Source organism: Calidris pugnax, unplaced genomic scaffold (assembly GCF_001431845.1).
Source record: "Calidris pugnax isolate Ruff unplaced genomic scaffold, ASM143184v1 scaffold41, whole genome shotgun sequence".
Lineage (NCBI taxonomy): Eukaryota > Metazoa > Chordata > Aves > Charadriiformes > Scolopacidae > Calidris > Calidris pugnax.
The window spans coordinates 27,205,955-27,224,354 of NW_015094509.1; the positions used below are offsets into that span (position 1 = coordinate 27,205,955).

An 18,400-nucleotide genomic window follows, 5' to 3' on the forward strand; every position below is an offset into this window, starting at 1 on the left:
CCCCCCCGCGAGGCGGCGGGGCCGGGCCGGCCCGGGGGAACGCTCAGGCCCTTCCCGGCGCTTTGGGAACACGGAGGAAAGGGAGAGGAGACTCCCCTACCCCGAGGTACCAGCAGCCGGACATCCCGGTTCCTCACGGCGCCCGCCTTCCACCTCAGGAACAGCGGTGGCCCCGCCGCCGGGAAAGGGCGGGGAGAAGGGCGAGGAGCGCCCTGGGGCTTGTAGTCCTCCCTCCGCCCGGCTTGCTGGGAGCTGTAGTCCCGCCGGTCCTCCCCCCATGGCGGCCGGGGACTACAGCTCCCGGCGGGCCGCGGCGACCGCCCATTTTTCGCCGGGCTGGGGGGAAGGGCCGGAGCCGGTGCCGGGGTTCGGGGGGGGAAAAGATGGCGGCGAGGCCGAGCGGCGGGGAGAACCGGCTGGTGTCGCTGCCCCTGTCGCGGATCCGCGTGATCATGAAGAGCTCCCCGGAGGTCTCCAGCATCAACCAGGACGCGCTTTTCCTCACCGCCAAAGCCACGGTACCGCCTCCCCTTTCCCCTTCCATCTCCGCCGGCCCCGCGCCCTTCCCCGCCGGGCCTGGGCCTGCGCCTCCCTGAGGGGCCGCCGCCTCAGGGCCGGGCTCCCGCCTCCCTCCGTGTCGGTGCCGGGCTCGTCCCCGGCCGGTGGGACTTCCCCCGCTGCCAGGGCCCAACGCTCGGCGGCCATCGAGCTTCAGGCGTCGGTCTCTCGCTGTGGAAAAAGGGCTGTGTAGAATCACGGGTAGATGGAAGGGACCTTGGAGATCATCGGGTTCCAACCCCCCTGCCCTGGGCAGGGACACCTCCCACCAGACCAGGTTGCTCCAAGCCCCATCCAGCCTGGCCTTGAACCCCTCCAGGGATGGAGCAGCCCTAGCTTCTCTGGGCAACCTGTTCCAGTGTCTCACCACCCTCACAGGAAAGAGTTTCTTCCTGATATCTAACCCAAACCTACACTCTTTGGGCTTAAAACCGTTACGCCTCATCTTGTGGCTCCACTCCCTGATAAAGAGTCCCTCCCTGTCTCTCCTGCAGGCCCTTTGGGTGCTGGAAGGGGCTGTAATGTCTCCTTAGAGACTTCTCCAGGCTGAACAACCCCAGCTCTCTCAGCCTGTCCTCGCAGCAGGGGTGCTCCAGCTCTTGGATCATCTTTGTGGTCCTCCTCCAGACCCATTCCAACATGTCCATGGCCTTCTGGTGTTGGGGGTCCCAGATCTGGACGCAGGTCGGGTCTGACCTGTGGAACAGAGGGACGAAATTCCCCCCCCCTCACCCTGCTGGCCACGCTGCCTTTGATGCAGCCCAGGATGCAGGTGGCTTTCTGGGCTGTGAGCACATGTTGCCAGCTCATGTTGACCTTCTCATTCACCAACACCCCCATGTCCTTCTCCTCAGGGCTGCTCTCCAGCAATTCTCAGCCCAGCCAGTATTTGTGCATGGGATTGCCATGACCCACGTGTAGGACCTTGCACTTGGCTTGGTTGAACTCCATGAGGTTCACACGGGCCCACCTCTCAAGCCTGTCCATGTCCCTCTGGATGGCATCCCTTCCCTCCAGCTTGTTGAGCACACCACACTGCTTGGTGTCATCGGCAAACTTGCTGAGGGTTTGGGCATCTTCCCATCCAGCTGAGCTCCAGGAGTCTGTGAGCAATGCAGGAGGTTCTTATTTCCACCACTGTCAATTAATACAAATTAGCCTGTGTGGAAATGATACCCTGCTGCTTTCTCATCCCAAGGGTCATTTCCTGGGCTGTGGGAAGTGTCGAAAAGCAGCACAAATTAAGTGATGTACCAGAACCCAAACCTGCAGTCGGTTCTCCAAGGAGAGGCAACTATATCCTGAACTTCAGCTCTTCTGAAATTAGTGCATCTCTCCACAAAGTGTCAAATACGTGCAGTTAAATGTGGCATTTGTGCCTTTAAAAAGGGAATAAAGAAAACTGCTGGCAGCTGTATGTGTGAATTCATAGTTTGACTTGTGTTTTAATTTTGTAGGAACTTTTTGTTCAGTATTTGGCTACGTACTCCTACAAACATGGCAGAGGCAAGGAGAAGAACGCTCTAACTTACAGTGACCTGTCTCATACTGCAGAAGAGTGTGAGACCTTCCAGTTCCTTGCAGGTATCTATAGCGTGGGGGTAAATCCAGTGTGTAATTTGGAAAAGGAAATTTTGCTCTTATTGAATTGTTTTGTGAGGACACAGTTCTGCTGGTCATTAGTCTCCTGTAGAGCATTCAACTGGAACTCAGCAACTACGTCACTGAAAACATTTCTTTGGGAATGGGGATTTTTCTGGTGCTTCAAAATGACAGGAGGCTCAGGAGTTCTCAGCACGTTGCCTGAGGCACTTCTGGAATTCCAGCAGCTCCCTCTGAAAGCTTCCAGCCCGTAACGCGAGATTGCTGCGCATCTTTGGCTGAGAAGTTACGTGGCCCCAAAATTACACATTTAAATCTGGAAGCTGTTGCTCTGAGTGACTCATCCTATGGCTCCTCATTCCTTTTTTTTTTTTACATATATACGTTACACACACGTGTGGATGCACACACACTTTTTACTGATACCTGTATTTTTGTTCTAACGCTTGACTCGGAAAAAGGCGTTGGCACAGGGTGTAGGGGGAGAATAAGATATTCCCAGCCCAGTCTGAGTTCCCCATGGCTGTACTTTCAGAGCACACAGCTCTGTGTTGTCTCAGGTCCATCATTATTGCCCCAAGCACATATTTTACCTTTATGCAGAAAACCTGTTTCTGCAGGATGGAAACAGCTTGTTGAATCCAAAGCAGTTGGGTAATTGAGTGCTCTGGTTTACATCAAATAAATCATGTGTGTGAGCAGATAGTAAAGACAATTTGCCAGTAATCAGTTGTAAAATACATGCCTTATCTGTGGTTATTTGTGCTGTAAGGGGGTAGTTCCCTCTTATTCCTAATTCAGTATTCACTTAAATAATAATGTTTTTAACAAAGCCTCCGTTTTACTTCATATCCTTAGTGGTATGGAGGCACTGGTATTAATGAGGCAATCTAAGTGTTCAAACAGACTATAAAAGAAAGAATTTTACCTTCCAGATATCTTGCCAAAGAAGATCCTGGCTAGCAAATACCTAAAAATGCTTGAAAAAGAGAAGCGAGATGGAGAAGTGGGGGAAGATGATGAAGAGGATGAGGAGGAAGAGGATGAAGACGAAACTGTTGGTGAAGATGTTGGATCTTAAGACCGATGGAGAACGGCCTCATAGTCGATCCATTTTCTCTTGTGTAAAAGGATGTTATTTTTGTGACTGAGAATCCAGCTGCTGGATATATTTATACACTGAGCCATCTGCTTTTGCTTTAAGAAGTTTAGAAATTGAACCTGATACTTGTTGAAGAGCGGGATTCCTCCCCCGGCAACGTGGTGGGGTGAGAAGAGCCCGAGGTGAACCTGAGGGCGGAACTTGCTTCAGATGATTTCAAGTGACTTCTCCAGACAATCAGTATCCAAATTTAATTTTTCTTACGGGTGGGCAGCTTTTCAGTCTCTGACTCAAGGGAGGCCTCTCCCACACTTTGTGTTTCTCCTCGGAGCAGAAGAAGAGGTGTGAGGGGAGGTGTTTTACATGGTGTCTGCTGTCCTCAGCCTCCTTGGGGAGCCCATAACCCATCAAACCCTCCCTGGCTTCTCTGGGACGGTGCCAGGGTGTTACCTGTGGACCAAGACTATTAAAAAAAAAGGTCTTTCTGTAAAAACAGCTGCTTCTGTGGGGTGGCCTGAAAAGCCCCATGGGCACAGGAACAGGGCAGAGGATGAGCCATTCCAGGAGCTCGTGTGGTTCTGGGGCTGTGGTGGTAAAAAGAACACAGGTTAGATAACATAAATATGTACAGCTGGAACCTTTTGCTCTCCTGGGCTCCACCTCTGCAGCGTGGCCGTGGTGTTCCACCAAACCACACCATGAAGTCTCTTAGATGTGGCTTGTTGAGAATGAGCGACCCTTTTACCGCGTGAGCGACGGAGCTGGCTTTTTCATTTGTTTTTGTTTGGGGGGTTGGTTTTTTGTTTTGGGGATATAGTTTTGGTTTTTTTACTATAGAAATGGTAACCGCCCTGTGTGGAACTTTATACGCAACTTTGTAAAATAAATGTTTTGTATGAAAAGCAACAGTTGACGCAGAGGCTTTCCATGGTTCTTGCCTGGGTCAGTCACGTAGGGGGGCAGCGCTTGCTGGCCATCCCTCCAGGGGGGAATCATAGAATGGTTTGGGTTGGAAGGGACCTTAAAGACCATCCAGTTCCAACCCCCCTGGGCAGGGACACCTCCCACCAGACCAGGTTGCTCCAAGCCCCATCCAGCCTGGCCTTGAACCCCTCCAGGGATGGGGCAGCCACAGCTTCTCTGGGCAACCTGTTCCAGTGTCTCACCACCCTCACAGCAAAGAATTTCTTCCTGAGATCTCATCTAAACCTCCCCTCTTTCAGTTTAAAACCATTCCCCCTCATCCTATCCCTACATTCCCTGATAAAGAGTCACATCAAGGCCTTGGAGGTGGCTGTGGTGAATTTTGGCAGCTCACTAATCCCCAGCGAGGACTTCGGCTGAATGTCCCCTCTCCAGCAGTTCCCTGTCCTTCTGGAACTGGGGAGCCCAGAACTGGACCCAGTGCTCCAGATGGGGCCTCCCCAGGGCAGAGCAGAGGGGCAGGATGACCTCCCTCCACCTGCTGGTCACGCTCTTCCTGATGCCCCCCAAGATGCCATTGGCCTTCTTGGCCACAAGGGCACATTGCTGCCTCATGGTCATCCTATTGTCCACCAGGACTCCCAGGTGTTTCTCCTCAGAGCTGCTCCCCAGGAATAACCCCACACACCCCGTGCAGCACCTTTACATTTAGATTACAATTTGACAGAGCAAAATTTGGCGTAGAGTAAGGACCTCTCAGGATGAGGTGTCCTCCCACCGCTCCGCTCTACTCACCACCGAAAATTCATTAAGGGCAGGAATCCGTCCCCGCTGGGTGCTCCTGGAAAACTGAAGAAAATCTTACAATGGACAAGTGAGAGCAGAAATCGGCAGAATTGAAGAAAGAGCCATCGAAGCCAAACTTGTAAAGATGAGGAATTTTATTTTATTGACATACTATGAGGCAAAAACAAAAATTGACACCATACAAAATAACTTTTTATAAAATATCATTCACATCATTATTTTGTCAGGAATTACAGCATTCTGAGCTTTGTTACAAGTCTTTATGTTCTGAGGTGAAAAACACTATGCTAAAATTCTTTAGTATTAGTCGTATAGATCTATACAGTAAGAAACCAAAACAGAAACTGTTAGGGTTTTTCATGAGTTTATTGCAAAAGTAGTGCAAACTATTTTACCTTAACAAGCTGTAAAACAAACTCGGGAAAGGACCCACCTAAGCTTAAAAACATGACAATAAATGCTCGGGTTTTTTTTTTTCACAGCCTTTGAAGCTTCCTTCAACAGTTCCCAACAAAGAAATTCCCCATCTCTGCAGATTTTTAGATTTAATTATGTTTTTTTGGTGTTTTTACGGACTCGGAAAGGAAGAAGTAGAGGAGGGGTTGGAGAGAGGGAGGGATCCTGCTCTGATTTGGGGCAGGTTGGGGACATTGGGGGGGTTGGGGACACTGAGCCCACGTCCCACCACTTCTCCATCACCCCCAAAAAACATCGACCAACTGGGTCAGTTGGGTGGCTTTGGTTGTTCCTCCATTAATGACCCGTCCGTCCGTCCGTCCCCTCCTAATTAAGAGTCAAGAAAGCAGCACGAGGGAAAAATAAGACTAATTAAGAATAAAGAACATGTATTGTCTGTTTTAGAAATATAAGTAGCCTTTTCCTCAAGTCGACGTAAAGCGTTATTTTCCTTATGGTCCCCCCCTCCCCTTCACATACACGGTGCCGGGCAATTCCCCCCACCCCAAAAAACAAACCAACTGCATGAAACCAAGGCCGGGTACGACATTCTACAAGAGAGAGCAAGAAAAAACAGAGTCCAAGACACTACTGGGGTCCCCCCCCAAAAAAAGCAAACCAGGTAGCTAGTAATTCTCCCCCCCCCCCCCCAAAAAATCCAACTAAAAGCAAACAAATGCTACATGAAAAATGTTAAAGGAACAAAATGCAGCATATTCAGGCTCTTTATTTTTTTTTTTAATTTTTTTTTAATTTTTTTGTCTTGAGGTACCTCTATAAATATTACCTTCTGCCCAAAGTACTATTTGTTTCGTTAAAAAAAAAACCTAACGAGTCCTTCCCGGGAGCCAATTAGCAGGGCATACATTATTACTGAGAAAGTGCAACCATGCTGATAATTCATACGCAGCATATTAAAGGATGATTAGGCTTTAGAAAATATAGCTTAAGTATAGACCTGATGGAGCAGTTTTATTAAAATAATAATAAAAAAAACCAAACAAAAACACATTTAACAGAGGCATTTTCCTCGTGTTCGAGTCTCTCTGCAGCAGAAAGCCTTTAGAAAAGAGCTTTGAAATCCTGCCACGATGGAATGTCAGCGCTTTTACAACTCCATAGATAGGTTATTAGTTTTTTTTTCTTTAAACTAAATACAAATTCTACAGAAAAAAAAAAAAGATTCCCCCTCTGTATTTAGGTATCGGTAAAAAGTCGATTTTTTTTTTTCCCATTTGTTTTTTTGGTTTTGTTCTTTTTTTTAAATTTCAAAACAAGATAGAGCATCACAACTGAAAAAGCTTCCAGAAAAGGAATCATTTTGAAGTAAAAAAGGCTCACGTAGTAGAAAAACTTACACAAAGTTGTAAACTGTTCTGTAGAAAACAGTGGAAAAGTCGATGTTTTATTCCCTTCCCCTCGCGCATCCATCCCTTCATTTTATATATATATAAATATATATATACATGCATATATATAAATATACACATGCATATATATAAAAATATGTATATACACATGCACACACCCCCCCAAACCCCCCTCCTCCTGCCCGTGTGTGTCCGTGCAGACACAGATCGATACACACCGAGATGTAGATACCAAGGGTCAGGATTATATATTCCCAAAAAAGCCTCTTTATTGGCTATTTCTCTTTGCCTAGTTCTGTTGTGATACTGATTTTCTGACTTGATACAGAAAAACATTTTAAAATTTGCTAAAACTACATTTGGTGGGGTTTTTTTTCTCCCTAAAACTTTGTGGTTAAAATTCAGTTGCTCTTTTTAATTAAGACCGTGACTTTTGATTGCTACGCACTGAGCAGGGGGGGGAACAAACAGAAAAACCCAACAAAAACCACAAAGGCACAAAGTATAAAACTCAAAATACAATATTTGTTGTCCCCAAACACTAAACCCCGAGGTTTTGGTTGGCGGAGCGCGGCACTCGCGCCGTTTGGTCGCTTTTTGCCAAATCTCATCCACAATTTGAGTCAAATAGCACCCAACTGTTGACGTGAGGTAGATCCAAATCAGGAAAAAAATAAAAAAAATTCAAAAAAAAGGAGAAATAATTAAAAAAAAAAAAAGCAAGCTGGGTCCCCAACGTTTTCTTTGCCTCTATTTCAAATGTGTTAAGTAAGGGTTCTAGGTGAGTGGAAGAGGAAGAGGATGGCACTAGCAAAGCGAGCACGGAACTCAAGAGCAGCTTTTCCTTTCCCCACGTGGATTGAAGCATTAAACCCTGCTCCTCCTTCAGGCAGAGGGTTCCTAAAGCAGGGGGAAGGGAGGAGACAATGTTCAACCACCGGCAGAGAGGAAAAGAAAGAAAAAAAATAAGAAAAAGCTGAGATCTGGGTAAAAATGCCAAGAAAGAGCCCGGGTTCCGGCGAGCGACGGGGCCGGGCGGCGCGAAGGATGGGTCACAGTATAGAGAGATCCACCAGTTTCCCTTTCTTCCCTCGGGTGAGAAAACTTCCTTTTTCTCCCAGTTCAGCTACTCTCCTTAAAAAACAGTATTTTTGCAGACTCTGAGAAAACCAACGACAACAACAACAATAAGAAATCTGACAAAGGTATCATTTCCTTAAGGCTTAACGGAAAGCGGCGTCAGGCAAAGGTCAAACTATGGGAGGGAGATGGGGCTGGTGGGTTCAAGAGACACCTCCGTGGAGCTCCTGGTGGCAGAGGGACATGGAGGGACCCTCAGATGCCACCTGGGGAACCCCACAGCACCGTCAACACATCTCCAAGTCAACAAGTCAAAGCCAAGGCTTCTTTCTGCAGCTGCTTCTTCACCTCCTGGAGCATCGCCCTGACCCAACCAGCACGAGGGCATCTCTGTCACCAGACACCTTAGTACAGCCACACACACACACACACACACACACACACACACACACACACACACACACTACTCCACAAACATTTAGTACCACTTGAAATGAGGCCCTTAACAGCGTTATCTTTTTGAATTTTTCTTTTTTTCCTTTAAAACACAAAAAAAAAGCAAACTTGAAACAGTCGTAAAAGCATTCGGATTTGAGGGAACGCTGACAACGTGAAATTTCTGAACTGATTTTTGGTTCTTTTCCTCTTATTTTATAAAAAATAATTATAAAAAAAATAATTACGAGATTAAAACCCTTAACAGGTGTCAGTTCAATCTGCAATGTACCAAAGTGAAGGACAAAAATACTACTACTATTAATAATAATAATATGGATTTAATCAATACATTCTGTTTTCCACCTCCCTCCCGAGATGGAGTTAAACCACTTGGCTGCACAGAAACCTGGGGCTTTACTTAGGAATTGCCCTAAAATGTGGAGACTTTGGGGATTGAAGACTAACGAGCTAATGGCTAATGAAGCACTGTGAGACTGTGCTTGGTGTTTCCAGCAAAATACTGCCTTTTAGATCTGTTATGAAGAGTCTCCCTTTCCTTCCACTACCATATGTGTGTATATACACACACACACACTTCCATGTGTCTTGTTCTAGGTTTTAGTTTTGGGGTGTTTTTTCCCCTTTTCGTCCTCCCTCCCTCAACAAATGCCTTGCTCTCCCAAATGGTCTACCAGCAATTATTCCTTAAGGGAAAGCAGATAATAACCCTTCCCAGCACCAGGTACTCAAACGATTTCTCCTGCCCCAAACCTTTCCCAAAGTATTGGAAAAAATGCACCCATCTGGTGGTGGGAGGGATTTCCCAGAGGATACTGGGGATTCCCCAGTGCCGGGCAACTGAAGATCAATTAAAGATTCGAGTGGGTCAGGCAATTAGAGAGGGGTTATTTACTTTCTAATAAAATCACCAAGTTGTGACTCGTAAATGAGAGGAGCAATTTAAGGGCTCAGTCTTGTTAAGTCCAATGAGAAAAAAAGTTATCAGGAACAACAGATTTAGTTGATAATACCTTTTTTTCCCCCCCAGCACAGAAACAGCGGGATCTGAGCATCGCACAGTTGATGCAGAATTAACTTTGGTGAAAACTGGAAAAACTTCTTTGTAACACGACGGTGACACACGACAGATCGGATCCTACCCCCGGCACACGCCCACGGCGCTGAGATTTTGGGGTGCCCCTAAAACACAGATTCTGAATCAAGCAAAGCAAGCAAAAATGTGCAATATTCCAGGTACTGGCACGAGAGAAGCTTCCTCTGGTCGTGGATTTAAGAATAGGAAAAGCTGATAAATACAGCACAGAGTCCACATTAAGGGTATTTATTTTTTTTTTTCCCCGACAGGAAATCTAACCTAACAAAGCAAATACAAAGAGCACCAGCCAGGGGATTAGAAATTCCCAAGCTTGTTTGCTGACCTTTCCACAATTCCTGCTTGCCAAGCACGCTCAAAAAAAACCCACCAAAAACCCTAGAAAATGGCTGGAAAAGTTTAAATTTCTATTTCAGGGACAATTCCTAGGCTAAATCCCAGGTTAGTCACTACCTGTAATCCCTGCTGCTGATTAGACAGTCGTTATTCCAGCAGGTATTTTAGCTGTGCTTATAGAAGGGAGAAAAAAAAAATAGCAAAACTCAAGCAGATGAGTAAAACATCCAGACAGTGGGGGAAACAAGTGAACTAAAATCTGTGTGTGCTGCTAAGAGCCCTATAGAAATGAATGTGCCCTTTAATACTGATGGGTAACACAAGTACTAGGTTTTGTAGGACAACATGGGTGGGTGGGTTGGTTGAAGAGCAGCCACAGGTAGTTTTAAGCTGCATCCGTCCACTCCAAGGACAGATTGAAAGGAATGAGTCCTTTGAGGCTCTTTAATGGGAGGAAGGGAGTCCTCACCCTTCATCTGGTGCCGTGGCTCCCATTTCTCAGCGCTGCCAACGCTCCCCAGACTCACCCTCTCCAACCTCTCCCACCTCCAAACTCAGCAACCACCCTTGCCCTCACTCCAACCCTGATAAGGGAGGATGAAACCAGTGCTTAATTAGCAATTTGGCAGGAAAATGAGGATATGCTCATGGAGAAGCACATTGAGCACAGGGAAACCCCTTCCAGGCCACAGCGACCTCAATAGTGTCTACGGATCCACAACACAAGATGTAGTGAAACGTCTTCTGAAAAACCCTGCACTTCAGGCTTTTAGGGGGAGCTTTGTAAAATTCTAACTGAGAACTGAACAAAATCTTCAAGATTTTGCCCCATTCGGTTGCTAGTGAGTGGATTTATTTGCTCACTCCCCATTGCTCAACAAAAACTGGCTTCCAGAAACCTCAGACCTTCAGCAACCCCCCCTGTCATCAATAAACTTCATTAGTGTCTACACCCAAAGATTAAGACAGTTTGATTAAGATAAATTGCAGGTAGCATATAATTCCAGCAACACTTGCTTCTGAGATGCCAACGTCCATAGCATAAAGCCCACTTATTTTAAATAAAATAAAATTAAAGACAAAAAAACACTAATCTCTAACACTGCTATGAAACCACACACTGCGCGTTGGGCTTCACCAGGTAGTATTTCTGTCAGCAGAGTGGTTCATTCTGAAAGGAGGAAGCTTGTTTGGGTTCATTGTAAACAAAAGGGGATGTATGGAACACAGTTTTCTACAGTTTCAGTTCAGGTCATTTAAAGCACCTTTAGTTCAAGGGTGAGCTACAGCCAAGGCTTCGCACATAAAACTGACACTAAATATTCACAATATAAACATGCTCAACGTTGGGGTTGGTTTTTTTGGTCTTTTGGTTTGTTGTTTTTTTTTTTTCCATTTTAAAGTTTATTATGATCTGAGCAGGGAATATAGTATTTTCACTGTTACAGTCTCACGTCAACTTATCTACAAAAATACGTTAAAAAATATTCCAATATGTAATTTATTTTTTTTTTTTGCCTCAGATTCAAAATATATTTCAAGCACCTTCATGTCATTTGCAGTGAAAGCACGACGTTTTTTGGGCAATGGCTAAAAAACATGAAAACATTTTTCACTGGAAACAACAGTATTTTAGAAAGTGAGCGAGGGAAGGGCCGGGTCCCAGAGAAGCCAAGGTGCCAGATGTGCCTTCTCCTCCCCATCTCCCACACCTTTTGAGTACCTCGCCTGGACACGAGCCCCACCGACACCTCAGGAAGACAGGAGGAGGGAGGAGCAGCCTCCAAAATCACAGTATGACACCACGAGATCCGCAGCAAGAAAACAGTAAAAGGAGAGTTCGTTTGGGAGGGTTTTTTGGCTGCTGTGTAGTAGGTTCCCTTTCAAAATGAAGTCATCTGTGGAGGAGTACAGGAGGTAGCCTTTAACTGCAGCTGCTTGCTCACTAAAGGGTGTCACGAAACCACCTTTTGTAGTGATTTGGCCAAGCCATTACATTCATCTTAACACTTCAGGCAAAGAAACAACACTGAAAAAAAGCAAGTGAAGCACATTAAACTGAGCTGAATACGCGCCACACCGAGCACACGCAGAAAAACCCACCCCAAATCCTTTGGATTAAAACCATCTCGGAGGAAACGCATCTTTCCAGTCTTTAACCCTCAGAAACAGGAGACAAAACTTGCTGGTTCGCATCCCTGTGGGTCCCTCCTGTCCCCAAGGGTCACAGAAGCACAATGGATGGGAGAGCGATGACTTTCTCGTGCGGGCACCCGGAGACACAACACTATTTCCTAGTTCAGAGCACAAACACATCCACAGCCCCACGCCCACGGAGAGCAAAACATCCCAACACGGGTCCCAAATCCCTGTCATTCCACTAATTCTGCCACAAAGATGGGTTTTTCTTCATATGACACTAGAGGAGTCAGATGCTGGAAGAAGGATGGAAAACGCCGACAGCTACAGCTGATCGCCAGATGTGACATTAATGCTGTTATTGAGATCTAAAAGTGCCATCAGAGACCAGCATCTGAACCTTGCACTGACAACAATAAGAGCTTAAAACCTGCCTTTCTGTCCTTACTCTGCGGGAGAAACACACGTAGAGGAGAGGAGGAAGAAATACTTTTATAAAGACAGAAGAACCCGAAATATTTCCACTGCAATAAAGCAAACTGTGCCCTCGGATTCACACCGTAACGCGAACGGCAAGTCCAACAACGTTGAAAAACCAAAGCTCAGATCTCAATACTGTAAATAAAATATGGCAGTATTCCAAAAAAAAAAAAAAAAACCACACAAGGACGACAAGGAATGGTGTCCACAGCATTGCAGTATTTGCTTCTACATAGCGCTATTTACAGTATTTTCCAACAGCTACAGCAGATGCAAAAAGGAAGTTTTACAGTAAAAAGGGAGGGTTTTTTTTTTAAAAAAAAAAAACACACACAAAAACAATCAGTGCAATTACCTTCTACTTGAAGTTTTCCTTAGAAAAAGACTGCATGTATGCCTCAGGAAGCATGTTAACAACTGGAATATAAAAGTTAAAAAAAAAAATCAAACCAACGTACTGTCCTGCATTAGAAATTGAGAAAGCCACGCTGGCAGGAAAAATCCACAAAAAGAGATGCTACTGTAGGAGTAGGGTACTAAAAAAACAGGACAAAAATGTGTTTTTATTACACCGGTATCGAGTGTGAAAAATACTGAGAGGTTTTTTTTACATTCGTTTATTTAACGTGTAAAAGTTCTCTTAAAAAAGAAAAAGGAAAAAGTCCCTTATGGGTTATTTTTGCCATCAGAGATGCTCCTGGGTTATGTCAAGAGCCAAGTGCATCCATCTCAACCTCCAAAGGTCCCACTCCTGCATTTCCAGCACCTGTAGTTTTGAGTAAGTTTTGAATAATCTTGACTTGTAGAACCAACCTGCTCTACCTCAAAATATCACCATTTTCTTCCTCAAAATCTGCATGTAAGAGTAAAAAGCCTAGAGCCATCGAATGAATTTGGCTGGGGGGGGCTGTTAACACAGACCTTACCCCTGGTCCTTGCTCCCAGTTAAATTTCAGGGATCCATTGGCACGAGGAAGAGGGTTTCTGGAGGTGAGACACCAACGACCACCGTGTTTGAGGAATTTACTGCTGCAGGAAAGGAAACAGCGTTGGCAGCGACGCACAAACCCCTCCAGGCCACAAGCTTCTGTTTAACAGAAAGCTTTTGTGTAAATACACGTAGGATTTTAGACAAAAGCTTCAGAACCACCTTCACTCCATCAGAAACTTCAATCTTTTCACAAAGTAACCTGGGCATGGCACAAACCTAATACCTCACCCTCACCAAAAGCTTAAATTTAAAATTCTTGTGGAAATAGTCTCTCTTGTCTTAGTTATAAAAATTATCTACTGACATCTGAACAGCATTAACTCACGTTAAAAAATGGACAAAGGCTGGAGGAGTTATTGATGGAGTCAGAATTAAAGCCAAACCTTCACAACCTCTTGGCTTTTACGATCAGGGAGCGTTGCCTGGAGGCCTGGGTGAAGATCAAAAAAATAGTTATTATGGATTTCTTGTTTTAAGCATAAAAGTTTCCCCTAAGTTTTCCGTGCTGGCTCCAACATTTTAAGTCACACCACCCTTCCCTGACGACTCTCCCAAAACTTGACAGATCTAGAAACAAGGGAATGAATCCACCAAAGCTTCCCTAACACAGATCGTTGATGGTAACATCAAGCCAAACGCGGTTGCTGAAATACTCTAACCCAAACCAAGCCAAAATAAGGAATTCTAACAAAACCAAGGGATCTCACTCCATCCATCAGTGCATATATAAGAGTGTTAAGATTGCATAGGGCTATCTTGAATGCCACCCTGACATAAGGCAGAGACAAACCCACCCGCTTCCAAACAGGTCCCAACAGGACATTTCCTCTCAGGGATTGACTCAACTCTGTGTCTTCTGGGTGGAGGAAGAGGTGGAGTGGACAATGTTATAGGATTCAGCCACCAGAGAGGAAATTTCCAAAACTAAGAATGTAATAATTAGACTTGCTATCTCCTACATTTTAAAAAAATTAAAAAAGACAACTTTTAAGTATTTTCTCTTGGTCGCTATTATTTTTCACCTCCCACCAGGAGCATTTCGTGCTTTGCTCCTCTTGGGTTTTTGGGGTTGCTCCAGAACCACGTGCCTCGGAAGGACTCTCTGGAGATGTCTGGTCCAGCCCAAATGCAGGTCCAGCAAGGGGACTTTCTCCAGCCAACTTTGAGCTTCTCCGAGGACAGAGATTCTACAACTTGCCTCAGCCTTTGAGCATTTTTGTTTCAATAGTGTTACCATTTTGATACAAAAAACCAACTCATTAGTATCTCTTCATCTCTCAAGCACGCTCCTTTAAAGCAAAAGGAACAGTGCTGGGAGTGGTCAGTTTGTCCATCCCACCACTCACACCTTCCATGGGAATAAGAGGGTTTTTTTGTCACCGGGGTGGAATTATGATCAGTTTTCAGACCACTGAGCACCAGGACCACCTGCACCGACCACCAAATTCAAGCAAAATTTGGTCATCGGCAGGAAGGTAATGGAGAGCAAGAGGAACTCAAGGGCTGAGGTCCCTGCTCTCGTGCAGCAGGAGCCACCCAACTCCTTTCCACGGGCTGAAAATGAACCCAAAAACCCCAAAAGCCAACCCCAACTGCCGGAGGGTAACGCACGTTTGGTTATTGCTGACCTGAGCTGCATAGTGACTTAGTGGTTCTGACTGTCAACCTCAGCTGTGGCTTCAACAGCAGGAACGTGGGTGAGACAGAGACATCTTGAGCTTTGTGTTTACCTGAGATATTGCTGTTCTTACAAGACACGTGGGAGGTAAGAAAAAATAATAATAAGAGTAGGGTTTTAGGTGTTCATAGTGGGTGTTGGGGTTTGGTTTTTTTGACAAGAGACATTTTTTACTATATATTTTTTATATAAAAGTTATTCCCAGAAAGAAGAGCTGCTGGATTTCTAGCACGTTGTACTTTTCAAAGTATACACTTCATCAAATTATTTTTTTTTTCAATAGAAAAATGCTTTAAATGATTCACTAATTGACCGCTTGCAGGAGGTGGGAGGGGAAAGGAGGGAGAAATCAAGCCATAAAGAATTAGCAGTATCAAGAGGCTTCAAAAGATCTGTAAAAGGTAAAAATGTCCCTGGCCTGAAATGCACATAAACCATCCCAAGTTCTTCATACTCAGGGAAAGCTACACAAATTGCTGTTTGTTCCAAGAGGATACACAGACAACAGCTACTCTCAGATGAAGGGTCTGGATAAGACTCCTTTTCTCACAAAAACTCCTTTTCTCAGCTGCAACGACTATTCCAGCCCAAAGAGGAGGCAGAGAAGTCCCATCATCTGCTTGGGAAATAAGATCTGAGGTCAAGAGAGGTTCTGCCCTCCTCGCCCCATCTGACCACCTGCAGGAAGTCCATCATTCCAGATCCACCCAGAAAGAGGAGGGATGAATTTCCCATCCAAGAGGTCTCTGCGTAACAAACAGCAAATCAACTAAACGGCGCCTTAAACGGCTTGATCTTTTTCCTTTTTTTTTTAGAATAATTCATATAAAAAAATAATTCTTATATAAAACTCCATCAAATTAGAATTTTCATGGAAATCTGCAACCTCTCAAGCAAATGCAGAGAGAAGGGCAACGTGCCCACCAGGGAAGGGTTCTGCAGTTCAGGGGAGGTACGTACAACCGGGCTGGGACACGGAAAGATAAGAAAAAAAGAAATTTGCTTCCTGTTAAACCACCAAAATTTTACATCTGGATTTACACAACCACGACCAAGAAGACAATCTTACCCAGCAGCCCTAATCACCGAATTAAATCACCCCAATTCATCTACTGATAGGTTTTACATTGTTATTTCACCTGAACACCACCAACAGCCACCGCGCTGCTCCGAGGCGAAGATCTGAACTCGCACAAGTTCATGTACCTAAAACTCTTTTATGCAGCAAAAGTTGGGCATTTTCTAGCTTATTGGAGAGCAACGGGTCGTGGTCTGTATGGCACAGAGCTCTGTTCCTGGTTAAAGCTACTCGCCCAGCCCAGGGGCTAGAGGTAAATGTATTCACAACAGCGACCCAGCATCTGCTGAGAGAGAAGGGAAGAGACAAAGCCAAACACAGCCATGGAAGAGAAAGAAATTTTACAGAACCTGCCTCTTAACGTGTTATTTCAGTTATGAAAAATAAACAAAAATCAAGTCAGCATAAACAAGTTTCCTGGGCTTTTTTCCATTTTCTTCTAAACTTCCTTGTGGCATCAGGATTAGTGCAATGGTTTATATATGTATTATGGTTGGTTTTTTTTTAATGAACCCAGTGTGCAAACTAACAGAAGCGTTTGTCTGGTAATTATCAGTTCTAGTTAATGCTTCTCCTAAGAGAATGGCGAAACTCTCCCATTTACTATTGACCTTATGCATAATGAAGAGAGTTTCAACCTCCCCCTTCATAAGTAAACTTCAGTTTCCTAAGATTTATCTTTACTGCATAGATTCTCTGACTTTCCTCTAAATTACAGTGAGCCGCTCTCCTCTACCGGAGCTCCTGCTTTACCAATACTCAACATATAAATAAAATACAATTGTTTTGTGCTTGAATGAACGTAGGATGTCGGTCTCGTGTGCGTCTCTGAACTGCACAGGTAAAACCTGCTCCGTTGTGTGCAGGCTTAAAGAGCCTTTCTACCAATTCCAAGCCCTACGACACAGACTGGACGCATCCCTCAACTCTCACAGCCAAGTGAATTGCATATTTTTTTGCATTTGAATAGTACTGTCCCCACCATAAGGTTTTCATTTCTAACTCCAAAGCATTCTTGATATGTTAACAGAATTATAATGAGCACTCCTTAGTAAATAAAAATAAATAATAGCATCTAGTCTATCACATTAATACTGTGAAACATATATAAAATTTACATTAACTCAAACAACAGTGAAAAAGGATTGTACTGGATTTATCACCACAGACCCGTATTCTTTAGAGACTTTGGAAAGTAAGTGTCACAGTCCTGTATGACAAATTCTAAAGTTAGCTGTCAGTATGATTTTAAAAAAATTCTTTACAATTTTTTTTTCTTTTTTTTTAAATGGCACATTTTCTTTTGCCAATCTAACGACCTAGTAAAAGCTTAGGTACAAGTTCATTCTGTTTTTTAAAATTCTTCTTTAGTCTATGAAAAACATTTTCAAATGCAGCACAATAAAAAACATTCAAGAACAAGCTTCAGAAAATACATTTGCCCTTAGACACACAGAGAAGAATCTTTATAAGACAGTTGAAAACCAGGATTTTGTCACTCTCTTGAAAATAAAAATTTTGTAAATGCATCTAGAATAATCAAGGCTTCATAAATAGTCAAAAAAAGATTTGCTTTTCTTTGTATTAAAAGCTCATTCACAGCATTGTAGCCCATCAAAATTTAGTAGGAATTAGGTCTTTCCAAATTATTAAAAGCGATTCATTGAATAGCAAACTGAATGAGGAGTTTTGTGGGTTGGGTTTGGGTTTTTTTTTCCCTAAGCCCTGAGATCACAGCTCTCGATTGAATTATAAAATATGGGTCTGTTTTATACCAAGCAGCTTAGAGATTATTTTTTTTGGCAAACCACATTTCCAACAATAGCGGGGTTTGGTACAAGAATGCAGTTCATGATCAAGACTGAAATTTTGGACGGAAGGCTTTCTTGCAAACAGAGGGGAAAAAAAATAAAATAAACTTAAGATGCATCACTCATTGCTGGCTGTCACTGTAGCTCGGGCAACTGTTGGTCTAAGTGCAGCTGGTCTCGTGTGAATCCACCTCTGGATTGTACTGAGTCGCTAAACATTAAAACATGTCAAGCAAAGTACATAGTGCGCAAGGTGTCCTGATGAACTTGAACTGCTTTAGCAAGTGCTTGATGATCTCTGCCATTACTCTGACCCGAAGTGTGGCTTCCTTCAGCACTGAAAGAGAAGGGAGGGGAGGGGAAAAACAAAACAGAGGTTTGGGGGGGAAGGAAGTAAAAGCCTATTTCATCTGCCTCTCCTCGCGTACAATGTTTG

The 18,400-nt window shown here is 44.4% G+C and overlaps 2 protein-coding genes across 7 annotated transcripts in view; one reads left to right on the plus strand and one right to left on the minus strand.

The window, feature by feature from the left end:
- The first annotated feature begins 362 nt into the window (after positions 1-362).
- LOC106902142 (chromatin accessibility complex protein 1-like) lies at positions 363-4,168 on the plus strand. Its single transcript, XM_014965323.1, has 3 exons — positions 363-518; positions 2,016-2,142; positions 3,096-4,168. The coding sequence occupies exons 1-3, from the start codon at positions 384-386 to the stop codon at positions 3,239-3,241; spliced, it is 408 nt and encodes a 135-aa protein (XP_014820809.1). The 5' UTR covers positions 363-383; the 3' UTR covers positions 3,242-4,168.
- A 941-nt stretch (positions 4,169-5,109) lies between these two features.
- The window catches only part of AGO2 (argonaute 2, RISC catalytic component), a 46,972-nt gene continuing 33,681 nt past the window's right edge, over positions 5,110-18,400 (minus strand). For 2 of the 6 annotated variants that reach the window (XM_014965322.1, XM_014965321.1), the window contains one exon: positions 5,110-18,301. In XM_014965322.1, the coding sequence (XP_014820808.1) occupies positions 18,193-18,301 (109 nt within the window). In that variant the 3' untranslated portion in view covers positions 5,110-18,192. The remainder of the gene's footprint in view (positions 18,302-18,400) is intronic. The other 4 variants (XR_001414444.1, XR_001414443.1, XR_001414441.1 and 1 more) reach the window with 4 other exon arrangements.